Source organism: Vidua chalybeata, chromosome 10 (assembly GCF_026979565.1).
Source record: "Vidua chalybeata isolate OUT-0048 chromosome 10, bVidCha1 merged haplotype, whole genome shotgun sequence".
NCBI lineage: Eukaryota > Metazoa > Chordata > Aves > Passeriformes > Viduidae > Vidua > Vidua chalybeata.
This window is the reverse complement of record NC_071539.1, coordinates 781,518-798,538: the sequence shown is the minus strand read 5'-3', so window position 1 is coordinate 798,538 and position 17,021 is coordinate 781,518. Positions and strand designations below refer to the sequence as shown.

At 45.9% G+C, this 17,021-nt stretch overlaps 1 protein-coding gene across 1 annotated transcript; it reads left to right on the top strand.

The window, feature by feature from the left end:
* Positions 1–127: 127 nt before the first annotated feature.
* DHX36 (DEAH-box helicase 36) lies at positions 128–16,074 on the top strand. Its single transcript, XM_053951171.1, has 25 exons — positions 128–337; positions 513–634; positions 1,527–1,728; positions 2,391–2,429; positions 3,666–3,836; positions 4,292–4,371; positions 5,249–5,323; positions 5,454–5,620; positions 6,166–6,247; positions 6,694–6,834; positions 7,339–7,441; positions 7,751–7,838; positions 8,721–8,776; positions 8,880–8,944; positions 9,443–9,586; positions 10,076–10,193; positions 10,832–10,930; positions 11,513–11,686; positions 11,972–12,058; positions 12,729–12,812; positions 12,913–13,012; positions 13,098–13,188; positions 13,583–13,703; positions 14,256–14,408; positions 15,042–16,074. The coding sequence occupies exons 1-25, from the start codon at positions 128–130 to the stop codon at positions 15,225–15,227; spliced, it is 2,958 nt and encodes a 985-aa protein (XP_053807146.1). The 3' UTR covers positions 15,228–16,074.
* The last annotated feature ends 947 nt before the right edge of the window (positions 16,075–17,021 follow it).

Here is a 17,021-nt window from a genome sequence, read left to right as displayed (position 1 = left end):
CGGGGCGGGCGGGCGGGAGGAAGTGCGGCGGCGGATGAGGCGGGCGGTGCGGGCGGATGAGGCGGGGCCGCGCCGGGCCGGGCTGAGCCGCGCCGGGCCGGGCTGAGCCGCGCCGGCAGCCGCGGCCATGAGCTACGAGCAGCGCCGCGACTGGGGCCGCGGCCGGGGCCGGGGCCGGGGCCGTGGCGGCGATGGCGGCGCCGCCTCCGCCGCCCCCTCCGCGGCGGGCGGGCCCGGCGGGCGGGGACGGCACCCCGGGCACCTGAAGGGCCGCGAGATCGGGCTGTGGTACGCCCGCAGGCAGGGCCAGAAGAACCGGGACGCCGACCGGCAGCAGGTGAGGGACGCGGGGAGGCGGTCTGGGGCAGGCTGCGTGCCTGTGGCACTGCGCGGGCAGGAGCGGAGGTGCCGGGCCGTGCCGAAGAGCCTCTGGCCGTAGCAGAAGGCCTTGTGAGGGCCGCCGAGGTGGTTTTGGGGCTCCGCGCTGATGGACGCTGTGCTTTCTGCCCTAGAGAGCCGTGGTGCGCATGGACGAGCGCAGGGAAGAGCAAATCGTGCAGCTGCTGAATTCTGTCCAGACTAAGAACGACAAAGAGCAAGAAGCCATGTCCTGGTGGTCCGGGGATGAAGAAGGGTAAAGAGATATAATTGCCAGTTCTTTTGTTTATTTTGAATTGCACAAACTTCCCATAAGCTGGCAGGAAGATGTGTCAGAAGTGATTTACCTTTATTGAGTCCGCTGGCTCAACAAATATCCTCCAGTTTCTCCACATGTATTGTCATACTGAAATGGTTGTAGTCATTGCTGTAAAACTCTTTCATTATTGCTGAGTTTGGGGTGTTAAATTTATGCTTAAGCTCATAAAAGCTCTAACTCATCTCTAGGCCTATTAGAGTAGATATAAGGGATTTTTCAGCTCCCTTGGCCTCTGGAATTACTCTTCCAGAGGTGGGTTTTGGTTCCTGTTTGCAGTTACTGTGCAGTCTTGGAACATTTTCGCAGGGTCTGTTCTGGAGTCGTTAAGGATTTGCAGGAGTAGCTGGATTGGCTGGTGTGCTGAAATGAAGGGATTGGGGCTCCTTCTGGCTGAGGGATCCAGTTATGGGGCAGTGGATCAAGCAGCAGTTCTCTGCTGATGTTTTGTTGCTTTGTGGCTTCGTTTGGTACAAAAGAACGTGTTGTTCTTTAGATGCTGAGGTCAGGGTTTTGGTAGTTTGAGACTTTATTTGGTTTAATGATTTTCACTGCAGTGACAGACCCAGAGCAGCTGTGGCTGCCCCTGGATCCCTGGCAGTGCCCAAGGCCAGGCTGGACAGGGCTTGGATCAGCCTGGGACAGTGGAAGGTGTCCCTGCCATGGCAGGGCTGGCACTGGGTGGGATTTAAGGTCCTTCCAACCCAAACCCTTCCCTGGTTCTGTGTTCCCATGGACTGTTGGTTCATTAACTGCTGGCTGTAATTACCTGCACTCTGCATGTGGCCAGGCACAGCTGGGGGAATCTGAAGTTCTTGTTCTGTGATTCCAGCCCTGCTCCAGAGCAGCCTGCCAAAGTGAAACCAGATGCTGAGAAAGCTCCTGTAAGACAGACACCAGCCTGGAAAAAAACATCCCTGGATTTGGATGTGGAATTCCTCTGTGAAAAAACCGAGCAAGATGCTGATTTAGATGAGCAACTTAAAGAAGACTTAATGAAGAAGAGATCTGATCCCAGATATATTGAAATGCAGGTACTTTTCCCTGTGTTAAGTTAAAAACTTCTAATTGGATTTTTTTTTTAAATTAAGCTAACCTCAAAATGTGAGATCTTGTAATTTACTAGAAAGTTGTCATAATGTAACTTTTGCTAAAATTATCTTTAGAATTCATAAAATTCATATCTATTGATAGAACAGTGATTAAAAATCAGAAATGACAAATTTTAGAAATACTTATAATCTGAAATTTGAGGCTGACATGTTGTTTTATTGGGTGGGTTTCTCTTTCTCTTTTATGGATTGTGTCCCTGCAGTTATATCTGAAATGAAAGCACAACACTGGGCTCTGAAGGAGTGGCCTCTTGAAAACAGAGGTTTGTTTTGAGCAGCCTCGCATAGAAAATTGTCTTACCCTGAGCACCAGTTCTCTGTTCCATACCAGGCCCTGCTCTTGCACCTGTATATTCCTACCTCATCATGTGCTGAATTGCTGGGCTGAAATTGTTTTTCTAAATTGAACGAAACTGTAACAACACCTGGAATTAAAGTTATTTCCCACGGGCCTGTGCTTAAACAAGCGTTGCTGAGCAGTTTGCAATTATTTTGCAGTTTAGCCCTGGTTAGAGGTGAAATCCATTCTATTGCCTCAGTGCTGAAAAGGTGTTTAAAGAGAAACATCTTTTCTTTTTCCCCAGAGGTTCCGAGAGAAGCTCCCCTCGTACGGGATGAGAGAGGTGAGTGTGCAGTGACAGAGCCTCTGTGGTGCAGTGCTCCAAAACGGGGCAGAGCAGTTGTGCCTGTGACTGGCAGCAATCCCTCGTGGCCTTCAGGAAGGGCAGAAGCCTCCCAGGTTCTGACAGTTCAGTACTGCTCCTTTCCAGACAGTACCAGGGGCTCACTGATTGTGGTGTGGGGCTCAGTACAGCGTTCTCATGGGAATATCATGGGAATGTCATGGGAATTCATGGCTGCTGCATACATTTAATGTTAGGTCTTCTTTTTCTGCCAGTTAAACTTCTGGAAAGTTCCTGCTTACTCAGATTGTTGTGCTTTCTTCTGTGTATAAAACTGTGCCCTTTGCTGAACAATTAGCCACTTTAGAATTGAGTATAATGCCAATTAAGCCTTTTTAGCTTTAACTACAGACTTAGTGGCTGCACTGCTGGCCCTCAGTGCCATTAGTTTCCCAGTCACAGGATAAGGTCAGTGACAGGAGGGGCTGTTATTAATTGTTTTAATTCTTAGGCTGATATCCCCTGCATGCAGTAGAAATGGAGTATTCTGATCTGTTTGCTTTTGCAGGCTCAGTGGGTGATTAGTGAGCTCCTTCCTGCAGTCCCTGTGCTGTAATGTCCTTTCTGTTAGCATTTGTTACTTAAAATAGTCACACTCCCCTCAACAGTCCTTGGGGTGGGGAGGACGAGGCTGGGAAACTGTGCCTGTTGGTACAAGGAATGTTAAAACATTGTGCTGAAAACCTTTAGTTTGTGCAGGCTTGGAGTCCAACAGGGCAAGCTCTTGTGTTCAGCCTCCAAAGATCTACAGGAGCCAAGCAGGAAGGGTTAAAAATGTATTTCAGGCTTCCATTTTAGAACATTCTTCTATGTTGTTTTCGTACAGGATCTGAAGTGTCTAAAGCTAGTGTTGAGGTTGGGTATGCTTTAAACCCTACACATGGGAAGTGCAGATGTGCAGAAGTGGCTTCTGTGCAGATCTGAAGTGTTTAAAGCTAGTGTTGAGGTTGGGTGTGCTTTAAACCCTACACATGGGAAGTGCAGATGTGCAGAAGTGGCTTCTGTGAGGTCTAAGCTAAACTTCTTTGGTAGCATTACAAGAAGCAGCCGAGCGTTTCTTCAGCTGTCGATACTTTGCTCAGAGCTCATCCCACAGGAGCGGAGAATTCCCAAAATCCCCCAGGACCTGTTAGCAGCAGCAGCAGCGCGGTGACTGCTGTGTCTTTGCGCGGGCAGGAGCTCGTGAGGCTGATCAACGGCAGCCGCGTGACGGTGATCAGCGGCGAGACGGGCTGCGGGAAGACCACGCAGGTGACGCAGTTCATCCTGGACGATCACATCGAGCGCGGGCTGGGCTCCACGTGCCGCGTCGTGTGCACGCAGCCGCGCAGGATCAGCGCCATCTCCGTGAGTGCCTGCCCTGGGCTGTGCCCCAGGCTGCTGCGAGTGCCGGTTCTGCCAACGCGCGCCGCCTGGCTAGTCACAGTTCGGCGTGGAGTGCTGGCACCGCAGCCTCGTGCTTCCCTGACTTCAGTCGTGGGTTCTGTCTGTGGTTTTAATGGATTTGGGCAGTGCAGCTGGCACCTAATGCTGTGTCAGGTGTGTTAATGAGCAGGAAAGAATCTGGCTTTCAAATGCTCAGTAGTTACTCTCTTTGATGGTTCAGTGTCAGATGGCCCAGCTCACCCTGCTCAAAGGGGAACTGCCCGAGTGGCTGTGTTCCTCTAGAGTCTTGTTGCTGCTCTCAGGGGAGGAGAAAAGGGGCTCTTCAGGGCATTTCTCTATGAACATCTCAGTGCCAAGTGTTCCTACTGGTGAGCAGCTCAGTCACAGATGAGCCTGATGTTCCTTGTCCCCCTCAGGTGGCTGAGAGAGTGGCTGCTGAGAGGGCAGAGAGCTGTGGCAATGGCAGGAGCACGGGGTACCAGATCCGCCTGCAGAGGTGAGCGGCTCCGTGGCAAGGGCCGGTTGTGATCCAAAGGAGACAATTTGAAAAGTAGTTCTAAAAAGAAATTACTGATTTCCTGCTGATATTTTCCCCTGAGGGGATTCCTGCAAGGAAGGAATGAGGTTTTTTTGAATTTTAGGAAAATGTTTGAGTGCATTTACTGTGTTTTATGCCCCATGTAACAATGGCTAATCTAAGTTAGACTTTGTCTAGTTAGTCCTGTTTTCAGCTCTAGTAAAAGGTTCTGCTGTAGGCAGAAATAAAACTGATGTCCTTAATCAATGAATTTCAAGGAAAAGTGAAAATGCTAAAGGGGAGAATGCTCCAAACCATATTTCTGTGGAAAGCTGTGCATTTGCTACACATATTTATGGACTGATTCCATGGGACTGTGTAATAGGTGCAGTGACAGGGGCTTGCAGAGCAAAAGCTTTTACATTTGTAGTAATTTAAAAATCTGAAGTGGTACCAGCACGTAAAGGAACCCTTTTGTTGGAGCAAAACTGCTGGTGAGAGAGGAGAGCTGAGCCCTCCCAGCATTTTAACTGGGGTTCATACAGTCTCTCTGCTATTTCTCTTTGCTGACAGTGCTGTGCCCTGTGGCAGGAGCTGGGGGCAGCACCTCAGTGTGCAGGAGATGGCAAAGGGTGCCTGGGAAGTCAGGGCCTCTCCCTGCTCCATTCCCCAGCCACAAAAGTGATGCAACAGTGGCCTAATTCCTTGTTCCTGCCCTTGTGCTGTGAGTGAGGGAGGCAGAGTGAGGCACCTCTGCATCATGTCTGCAATGGCACCTGCAGCTGGGGTTTAAGGCTTTAAAGCATTTTGTTAAATACAGAGGAAAACTGAGGCGTTCCTTATTTGTCTCTTTCAGTCGCCTGCCGAGGAAGCAAGGTTCAATTTTGTACTGTACCACGGGAATTGTCCTGCAGTGGCTCCAGTCAGATAAGTAAGAGCTCCTGTTTAATGAGACACTGAATGCAATTATGAAATGAGTAAGAGCAGTTCCAAACAGTCATGGCTCTGCTTTTTATTTTTTTCTAAAAGCAAAAGTTCAATTTCTTCCCCTTCTATTTTAGGCACTTGTCCAGCATCAGTCACGTAGTTCTTGATGAAATCCATGAAAGAAATCTTCAATCAGATGTTTTAATGAGCATTATTAAAGATCTCCTGAATGTTCGGCTGGATCTGAAGGTCATACTGATGAGTGCTACTTTAAATGCAGAGAAGTTTTCCGAGTACTTTGGTAGGTGAAATGCTTCCTAGAAGTGTTCTTCTTAAGTAATTTAGGCTTCTATAGTATAGTGCAGTTCTCGAATTATAGAATTGATTTGTATCAAGAGAAGAAATTACTTCAGTTTTACAAATATGTGCCAGCTGCTGGAGATGCTGTTTCTCTCCGTTTTATCTCATTATTGTGACCTGATATTGCTTCTGGTTTTGCTTTTCAGACATATTATGGAAACACAATCCACAGAGTGCTTTCTTAGTAAATATTTACCATGTTTCAGCATTCTTGCTGTGAGGGGGCAAGCAGATTGAACTTTGAGTTGTTCAGTCTCCCAGCTTTTTCCAGTGGCTGGAACCAGCTGAACTGGTGTGCAGAATACTGCCTGCTGCCTGTCCTTTTTTTATTCAGCAGCCTTATTTGGGGGTGAATTTGACAATTGGAAATGTCCTGTAGACACAGCAGCTGTATTGCAGAACTAGTGAGGAATGTTTATTGCTTCTATTCTTCCAGTGCAGTATTTCATCAGTAGTTTTAAAACCGAGTTCTGCCTCCCTCCACAGACCATTGCCCAATGATTCACATCCCTGGGTTCACTTTCCCAGTGGTGGAATATCTGCTCGAAGATGTCATTGAGAAGTTGAGGCAAGTGTCTTTTCTGAACATCATTTCAGAGAGTGTTTGGGGGGGCTTAGCTTAGTGTATGTGTGCTCAACTTGGCATAAAGAAGAATTGCCTGTATTTTTCAACAGAAAACCTCCTAAGGGGGCCTTGTACAGTAATTACAGGTGGCACTCAGTTACCTGGGAATATTGGCTTGAGGAGGAGAACAGTTTCTCTGTTGCTGTGATGAATTTTCAGGTCTCTAAATCAAACTAGTGTTTCTTGCTCTTCACTTTTTTTTTTTTCCTTCATGTTCTCATGCTTGGTTGGTCCTTGCTTTTGTAAGATTTCTGTCGGAAGAGAAACTGAAGATTCTTGCAGATGATCTAGCTAAAGCACACCATATTGTCCATGGTGTGGAAAACTTTGCAGCTGCTCTAAATTCCCTCAGTTTCAAATGGAATTGTGTTTACTCCTCCTGTGCAAAGGTACACCCCAGAAAAGACGGACCGCCGGCTGCACTGGAGGAAGGGCTTCATGCAGGGCCACATGAGCAGGCCAGAGAAGGAGGAGAAGGAGGAGATCTACAGGCAGCAGTGGCCAGGCTACCTAAGGCAGCTGCAGGACAGGTTGGGCCCAAGTTTCTCTTCTGCTTTCAGTTTTCAGGCAGCTCTGAAGTGACCACCATAAATTAGTGCTGTATTGTGTTGCTGGGCTTTAGTAACAGTGGGGCAGTGGCTGCTGTGGAAAATGGTGGTGAATTGCCTGTACAGTTGGCTGGCAGCTAGTGAGGTGCTTTAGAGACAGCAGGATTAGCTCCCTTTGCCTCTGAGTTGTTCAAGTTAAATTTCAGTTCATTACCTAAATTACCTACCAGTCCCTGGCTCATCGATGAGAAGGAGAGAGGTCGTGCAGGTGCTTCAGAAAGGTTCAGTCATGACATGGTAATTCTTCAGCTGTTCTGAACTGACAACAATCACACTGAACTAAATGTGGAGAGTACTTTGGAGGTGCAGGAATTGCTCAAAGTACTGAGCTGATTGCAGGTGGGTTCATGGCTGGGTGGCTCACTCGGAGCCAGGCAGGAGGAGCAGGAGCCCTGGCTTTGCATGTCTGTGCTTTCCCTGCTGCAGGTATTCAGCAAGTACAATCAGTGCCCTGGAAATGATGGATGATGACAAGGTGGACCTGGACCTTATAGCAGCACTGATCAGACACATTGTGCTGGAAGAGGAGGTACAGTGGGACTGAGCTGGGGGCAGTGCCAGAGCTGGCAATGACTTTGGCTGGTCACACAGAAACAAGAGAAACTTTTGTTTGCTCTTCTAAGTAATTGGACAGTTTTGAATTACTCTTACATTCAGATAAATACATGGAGGTAGCTCTTTTATAGAAAAAAAACCCTTGACAGACTGTACCAGGCTGGGTCAGTGAGGTTTCAGATCTCACATGCCCACCGTATATCAGTGTGCAAGGAGCTGGCTCTCTGTGCAGTGTGTGATGTGTTCTGATCTCTCTTCCCTTCACTGCCTCTTTTCCCTGTAGGATGGTGCAATTCTGGTGTTTCTGCCAGGCTGGGATAACATCAGCACTTTGCATGAGCTCTTGATGTCTCAAGTCATGTTTAAGTCAGGTAAAACCCAAACTCTCCGTGGGACTTCTGGCAGTGCCGTTGGGGGCAGACTCCTTTTGCATGGGGTTGCTGCAGTTGTGCTGGATTCATTGTTTTCCTTGTCTCCTCTCCAAAGTGTTCAGCAGTTTTTGTGTGTCTGTGATACCCTTTCTTCTGCTAACAACAGCTCCTTTTTCTCAGTGTGGGAGTGACAATCTGAAAAACAGCCTGACCTGCATCTTCTTCCTCTTGTCCTTTCCTGCAGCTGGGAGAGCTCCCATCCAAAACTAAACTCCATTCTGTGTGCGCTTCCTCTGCGCTTCATCCTTGAGCAGCTTCCCCTGCTTTGCTGATAGTTCCCTTAAATCCTGTTGAGTTGAGAATTTCTTACAGACTCTCAAGTACTCTGTGCCTGTCTGACTCACTTTAACTTGTCCTTCTGCATCTCCCATATTTCCCTCTCGCCTGTCTCACCTGTCTTAGCTGTCTGAGCTGGGCACTTGGCTGTTCAGGTAGTGACTTGCAGTGTGGTTGTGCAGAATTCCAGTTCATTGAAAGATTGAGTGTCAGTTTGTGTATTAAACTTGACCAATTATTTAATAACTTCAGAATTTAAAGAGGAAGTCAGAATTACTATACATAACTTCATATATTGTCTTAACTCGTCATGTTATCACATCATAAAAAAGGCCTTTATACCTTTTTACTTTAGAATTTGCTGTTATGATACCTGTTACGATACCTGTGATTTGCTGTTATGATACCTGTGATCTCAGAGCAAGAAGCAGTAGCTTGACTTGCAGCCTATTTTCTCTGTTCTGCATAGTTGATTTAATAGATTTTCCTGTAAAATTGGACGTTTCTGTGCTTACACCATATCTTCTACTGATTTTTAACTTTCAGATAGGTTTATTATCATACCTTTGCATTCACTGATGCCTACTGTTAACCAGACTCAGGTATGCTTCTCTTTTATTGCAATATTTCACAACTACAAAAAAAAAAAAATGAAGCACATGTTTGGTTTTGGCAAAGACATAAACGAGCCTTGGATAATTACAGGTGTTCAAGAAGACCCCACCAGGAGTGAGGAAAATTGTGATTGCAACCAACATTGCAGAAACCAGGTAAGTGCCTGGCTGCCCAGAGCCAGGAAAGCTGTGTGTTTAACTAAAGAAATGGAAGTGATAATTTAAAGTGTAAACCTGTATGATGTTCCCAAAAATATGTTTCTGTGTTTGTGCCATTAGCTTGTAACACTTTATCTTTAGAAATATTTATAGACTAAACAGAGTTTTCCTAGAATTGTTCTAAACAATTCAACCAGCTACGTTGTTTTGAACAGTTAAACTGCAGGAATACTAAACAATTGCTTGAATGATTTATACAGGATAATCTGAGCTGCTGTCCTCTGTTCAGAATCCAAGTGGGGACTTCTGCCAGACCAAGGAGAATAAATCAGCCCTTACTTGAACTGTTCAGTAGCATAGTTCTTAATGAAATCCCAAAGGCAGATTTTTTAAATTGCTTACTCTGGGAGGAAATAAAGAGAGGCCAAACCCAATCCTAGGTCACACTGGCAAAGGTGAAAAGTTGCTTTTTCTTCCTCTTTTTTTTTCCTACAGCATCACAATTGATGACGTCGTGTTCGTTATAGATGGGGGGAAAATAAAGGAGACTCACTTTGACACCCAGAACAACATCAGCACCATGGCAGCAGAGTGGGTCAGCAAAGCCAATGCCAAGCAGAGGAAGGGTCGAGCAGGAAGGTGGGAGCAGTGGGGTGCTGAGGGAAGTTTGGGGATGTTGAGTTTCCAACAGTGCTGAAGGTTCTTTATTGTTTGCATGTGCTGGCACTGCTGGCTCCTGTTCTGGGCAGAGAATGATTTCCTTGCCTTCCTAGGAAGCTGAATTGACTTGTGCTGTGTTTAACTCCAGAGTTTCCCTCCTGTAGCAGAATGTCCTGCATTTTGTTGTAATTTTTGTCACGGCCCTCAGACCTGATTTATGAGGCTGATACAGTAAAGTGGCAATGGTGTAAAAATTAATTTCTGTGTTCTCTGTGCCTCTTTCCTGCTGATGGGTCTTCAGAAGACTGAAGTGGCTTTTACAATTGAATACACTTCAGTTCTAATTCCTTGAGGAGTTTTGGGAAGCTCTTTGTAAGAAACAGAACCATAATGTCACAGTTTCATTGGGAAAATAAAACCCCAACAAATGACCAAACCCAAAGGAATAGTTTCTTTAAATCATTGCAGAGTTCAGCCAGGCCACTGTTACCATCTGTACAACGGACTGCGTGCCAGCCTTCTGGATGATTATCAGTTACCAGAGATCCTGAGGACACCCTTGGAAGAACTCTGCTTGCAAATCAAGGTAAGTGGAGGAATCTTCAAATATATTTATTAGCTACTTTTCCATTGGGGTAAGTGGTTGAGAGAATAAGTTAATGCAACTGTGAGCCTAGGGTTGTTAATCCAAAATTCTGTTACACCAGAAATGCAGTGTATTTAGCCAATAATTGCAGCAACTTTGTAAATGCAAACTTGTGTCTGGGTGCATCAAACCCAGGGGAAACAGAATTGTCTGGTATCAATAAAAGGTGAACTCGACTAACAAAAATTTGGGCTGTGCTGTCCCCCGAGTATCACATGTCATTCAATCAGAGAAGCTTCAGTGAGAATGCCAGTGAGTCAATTTATATAATCTCTTAAAAGAATTTTACTACAAAGTAGTTTTAGAACTGGTGTGAATTTCCCTTTTTGGCAGTTTGCATTGAATCCTTATGAAAGCAGAAGGATTGCCATGTGCATGTGAAGTGAATGAAGAATAGATCCTTCTGCTGCAAATTCCAGCCCTAATACATTTCTTTGTCCTTAGTTCTTAACTAAAGAGATTCTAACTCGGGCTGTGAATCACTCACACTGTTTCCATGAGTGTGATTACTGCTGACCAGTTTTAGACAAGTGTCTTTCTCCAGTTGCTGTAGGCTTTTGTTGTGGTTTTTCTTTCAGATCCTGAGGCTTGGTGGAATTGCCTATTTTCTGAGCAAACTGATGGACCCCCCATCTCGTGATGCTGTGATGTTGGCCATAAATCACCTCATGGAGCTGGTAAAGTGTGGCTTCATCTGTTCAGAGCCGTGGTGCTGTGGGTGCTGCCAGGCAGGTGTGACTGCACAGCTCTGGGCATTGCAGCCCCCTGCCCTTTGTGCAGAGCCTCGATGGACCCTCACTGCACAGAGGGGGCACTCCACACAATCCTTGATGCTTAGGGGCTCTGCACAGTGGTTCTGAGGGACTTTGTAAATGACTTCAAACTTTGTAAACGACTCCAAAATGACCCTGCACCTAATTTCCTTGCGGGTGTTGATTTAACTCCCTCCTCTGTACCCCTGCTGCCTCCCCACCTTGCTGTTGCAGGTGGGTGAGTGAGGAGTTGGAGACAAATGAGGCAGTGGGAGAAGCACCTTGTATCATTGTTCCCTTGGGTGCTGGGGAAGGAGAGGCTCGTGGCACGTTTGTTCTGCTGACTCCTTGCTCTGGTGATATTTGCACAAATGAGTGTGGCCATAAATAGAAACATCTGGTTTGGATATTAGTGGGTGATACCTGTGTACCAGTGGCTTTTCCAGGGAAATCCTCCCCGTTTCACATGACGTGTTTGTTGTTTCCTTTCTGCCCTTGCCCTGGCAGAATGCTCTGGACAGGCAGGAGGAGCTGACTCCCCTGGGTGTGCACCTGGCCCGGCTGCCCGTGGAGCCACACATTGGGAAGATGATCCTGTTTGGAGCCTTGTTCTGCTGCCTGGACCCCGTGCTGACCATTGCAGCCAGCCTCAGCTTCAAGGACCCTTTTGTCATCCCTCTGGTAAAGTCTCACAGATGACAGTTACATCTGGGAATTTAAGAATCTCAGGAGGATGCTGGGACTCAGTGAGGTGTTACAGTTCAAGAGCACTTTCATTAATGTCACAAGAATTACATTTTTACTAGTGAGACTGCCTTCACATACTATGAATTAGAGTTTTTCCTGTGGAATATTTGAAATAACTGTCATTTTCATGTGTTACATGTACAGATGTACAGATGTACCTGAATTTGGAGAAGAGAACTGTCATGTCAGTCTAGGTATTATGTAGGTTCTAATTTTTAGGGCAAAGAGAAGATCGCAGATGCAAGAAGAAAGGAGCTGTCAAAGAACTCGAAAAGCGACCATCTGACTGTGGTGAATGCTTTCACTGTAAGCATGTTTTCATGTGGTTTTTTTCCTTCTAGAATTTTAATTTGAGTAATATAGATGATCCTAAGGAAAAAGCTGATCAGTTTATGTTCTGTAGGCTTTCTTGTTTGGCTTCTACAGAAACATAAAACCAAACTGATTTTCACCCTTCTGGTGTTGCATAATCTTGTCTCCAGGCTCAGTAACCTGATTTCTGGTGGACAAGTCTGAAAAAGACAAAGGAAATGTAGTATTATAGTTACCTTGCTGAAGTTGTTCATTCTTGTCCTTCTGGCCTCTACAAGAGGCTGAAGCCAACTTCAGAAGGGTTGGATGTTGTGCTGTATTGTGTTGTGGTGAGGAGAGGAGGAAATAAATGGCCTGGAAAATGCAGTTACTGCCCAGAACTTTAACTTTGTTAATTAGAACAAAGGGTAATTAACAAAGTTAATTACTGGCAAAACACAGCCAGGTATCACTGCCCGCCAGGGAGAAAGGAAGGTTGTGATTCAGCACATTGTGAAGCTGGGTTTTTCTGCACTGTGGTGTGTGCACATGTACAGAGAGATCAAAGGATTTACTTTCTCCCTGGCAGGGAACACGTGACTGTTTGTTGACCCCCAGGTTTGGCTGTCCTTAAGTTTGTAGCGTTCACTTGCGAGCGCCTCGCGACTCCGGTTTTCATTCCTAGGGCTGGGAAGAGGCTCGGAGCTGTGGTCTCAGGAATGAGAAGGACTATTGCTGGGAGTATTTCCTGTCCTCAAATACCATGCAGGTAACAACACCCTGCCAGGTTCAGACAGGATCCTGTGTGTGGGGAAGAGGAGGAGCCTTTGGCACAGCATCATTCTGGGGCAATTTTCCTTGTTTCCTAGATGCTGCATAACATGAAAGGGCAGTTTGCTGAGCATCTCCTTGCAGCTGGATTTGTGAATAGTAGAAACCCCAAGGATCCCAAATCTAACACCAACTCAGGTAACCGTGGGGGGAAAGGAAGAATTTATCCCAGCTGAAATCTCAGCTTGCAGAACTGCCTCACTTACTGTGCTGTCTCCTGCAGGTAATGAGAAGCTGCTCAAAGCAGTCATCTGTGCTGGCCTCTATCCCAAAGTGGCAAAGATCCGGCCCAGCTTCAGCAAAAAGAGAAAAATGTGAGGCTTTGGTTTAACGTTGGTTTGTATTCAAGGTGTTTTCTACGTGGCATAATTTGGCACAGTGATGCAGTGGCTTGAGTGCATGAATGAATCTCACTTTAGAGTTTGAGTTGTGGTTGTGCATTGCTTCCTCTGAGAAGGGTGGGATTGTTGATTTCTTAACATCTGGATTCCTGCTAACACCTGAAGTAACTTGTGTGACCTTATCATGCCGTGGGTAATGTTACAACATCTCAGTAGCACTGCTCTAAAGGGGTTCTAGAGCAGCAGTTCAAACACTGTCACTTCTGGTTATTTGGGAAAAGAGACCCCGGGGATCCTGGCCTGTTGTTTTATCACTTCCTGCATTATCAGACTCTTTCTTTTGTTGTTTTTTTTTTTTTCTTTGAAGGGTGAAAGTTTGCACCAAGACAGATGGATCAGTTAATATCCACCCCAAATCAGTGAATGTGGAGGAAACCGAGTTCCATTATAACTGGCTCGTGTACCATTTGAAGATGAGGACCAGCAGTGTGAGTTGGAGCTGTGCTTGTGGGGTTCATTTGTTTTATTATCCCCTCCTGAATGAGGCTGGATCAGGGTTCAGAGGGGACGTGAACAGCCTTTGTTCTGGGGCCTTCCTGTCCTAGGCCAGTCCTTGTACACACCATCAGATGAAATCCTTTGTGATACTGGGGTATTGTACCACAAATAAGGAACTTCTTGGTTTAGTTCTTGGGGTTTTTGGGTTTCTTCAATGTCTGGTAGTACCAGGTGTAAATTGTTTTAGTTTATTTTTTTTTCTTAACACTTCTCAATATGCTGACATTTTTTCCTCTCATTGTGATGGAGCATCTCATTTGATTTCACCACTGTGTGAAAGACTGAAAGACTTGGGACCATTTTTGCCCTTGTGCAATGTGATTTCATGTAACTTTTGTTGAACTGAGTTGCATCATGCATTTCTTCAGAATTTGTGAGTAACTGAGTAGGGATCTTCTGGAATTCTGTAGGAGTCTCATTAAGGATTACTGGTGGCACTTGAGGTATTTTGAGGGTGACTGGACAATTCTGTTGTTGTGCAGATTTACCTGTACGATTGTACAGAGGTGTCTCCATACTGCCTCTTGTTCTTTGGAGGGGATATATCCATTCAGAAGGATAAGGACCAGGACACCATCGCTGTGGATGAGTGGATTGTTTTCCAGTCTCCAGAAAAAATAGCTAACTTGGTCAAGGTAACTGGTTCAAAATAATCTACCTGGAAGGCTCAGTGTAACACTGGTCCTGCTTAGGGATTTCTGGGTTTGATATTCCTGTGGGCCTGTTGATTTATCACTCAGGGAGATGATGTTTGAAATGCACTCCCAGCAAGCAGTTCTAGCACACAAAGTGAGCAAAAGAGATCTGATTTTGCACAGATGCTGTAGGATGACTTGGTCAGTACAGGAGATATCCACATGGGTATGGAAACATGAGAGTGGGGCTCCTCAGTTAACAGGAGTGGGTTCCATTCCCACACCCACACTGTTTAGTGCTAGATCCCAGAAATCATACCTGACTCTTCTTGAAATTTTATTTTTATTTTAAACTGGTCTTTTTAATCCTGAGGTAGTTAGCTAAGTGCTGTGTGGGCTCTTAGAGGCATCACATCCAGAGATGGTCATTCCTCATCAAAGAGACTGGGTTTTGAGGGACAGTGTTTGATCCTGAAAATAGCAATGTGGAAATGAACTGAGGGGAGAAGAGCAGGGGTAAAAGTTGGGAGAACAGAGGGCAGGCACTGGAACCTCTCTGTTGATGCTGTGTGTAGCTCTAACTACCCATCTCCTTCCTTTTTCCTTCTTTTCCTTTATTACAACGCTTTCCAGAAACTGAGAAAAGAACTTGATGATCTTCTACAAGAAAAAATAGAAAACCCTCATCCCGTGGACTGGAACGATGTTAAATGCAGGGACACAGCAGTGCTGACAGCTATTATAGACTTAATCACCACGCAGGAGAACGAGGGCGTCAGGAACTTCGCGCCGCGCTTCCAGGGCGAGCGCTACAGCTGACACCTCCGCCCAGCCAGCCCAGCCTCCTTCTTTTTTATGGCCTTTCTTTAGCTAGAGGAACAACTTCTGTAGGGTAAGCTGGTGATTTCCTCATCCTGAGGAGCAGTTACTCGGAGCTAGTTGGCAGTTTGTGTACGTGCATGTGTTCTGTGCTCGGTGTCGCTTTGTGAGGAGGGACAGAAAGGCAGCTCTTGGATGGTGTAAGGTTCTTGTCCTGCTGTAGCTGTTTTCTTGGGGTTTTTTACCCATCAGGTAACAGATATTTAAAAAAACCTGCTAAAATACTGCTTAGTAATACCTAAACTGTTTTATTTTTTTTTCTTTTAATGAGGTGTGGTGAGTAATTGTACTTGCTGTGTTATTCCAGCTGTGCAGCAGTCTGCTCACCAGCACTTCCACAGAAGGTAATTACAGCTTAATTTAACCAAACTTGAAAACACTTGTTGAATTTTTATGGTGGGAGGAAACAGTCTTCAGAAATTCTTCTCCTTTTCTGCACTTCATCCCATTCAATTAATCTTCCTTTGCTTTCTGTCCCCATCCATCATCACTACTGACTGAAATTGCAGACTGCAGAAAGCATGGTTAGATGAAATTCATGTTGGATTATGTGTTACTATTTCATTGCATTCAAGGTTTTTTTTTTTTTAAGAAGTTCATGTATGGGTTATAGTATTCCATTCAGAGTCTTTTTTTGCAAGTCTTATTTCAACTATTCTCAATGTTTTGAATGTTCTGTTTTGAATGATCTCCAGCTATGGAAGGTTATTTGAATAACAAAGTTTGTTAAGGATTTTGAGGTTTATCCTTGAGAAAAAAGGCCTGGAAATATAACTTTTCTCCCTTCTTTGGTGTTTTGTTGGTTTTTTTTCCTTTGCAAAAATGACCTTAATCATCAGGTTCAGGAGGGTTTATGCTTTATTCTGAGGAAAGCAGAACAGCTCAGGTGAAACAAGTTGGAGTACTGGCTGGCCTGTGCTTTGCCTTGGGTTAACAAGGGATGGAGCGTGCCAGGCTCCTCGCTGCCACTGCCAGCTGCACAAAACACATCGTTTAACCTCCCTCCCCACCACCAATTGACTGCTTCACCTTCAGGTGTTCTACATGAGGAGGAGGAGAATACCCTGCAGCATTCTCCTTTTTCATGGTCTTTGCAGTACTTAGAAGAAATTATGGCTAATTTTTAAATAATTAATGCAAAACGAAGGCAAAGGGAGATGGAGCCAGGGTAAGAATGGCAGTTTTGGTTGAAGTTGAGTTCCCCCAAACCCCACATGGTGGAGGCTCAGGGTCAGCACCCTCAGAAGAAACGCTCAGGGGGTCACAGATGCTAGGAGGTGACTGAAGTGTAAATAGTGATATTGCTGTACTTTCTCACAGTGCTTAAAGCACACAGGCTAACATACAGAAAGGTGCCAGATGTTAGGGGTGCTGCATTAGAGTTCCTTTTCCATGCTAGTGTGTGCACTGTTGGATTTGTGCTGTGATTGGTGTTACTCCAGCTTTGGCTGAGCGAGCCCAGGTCTGAGGTGGTTCTGGCCTTGCCAGCAAGGGGGCCAGGGGTGTGCAGGGGCTGGGGCCACAGCCAGCACAGCTGAGCCCCACTGCCCCCAGGGATGGCCAGGCCATGTGCTCAGGACAAAGCAGGGAAGGAGGGGGTGTTTGGGATGATGTCATTTGTCCTCTCAGGTCCCCATTCTGTGCATGGAGCCCGTCTGTCCCGGGGCTGGCTGAACATCCACCTGCCTTTGGGAAGTGGGGAATCAATTCCTTGGTTTGCTTTGCTTGCACATG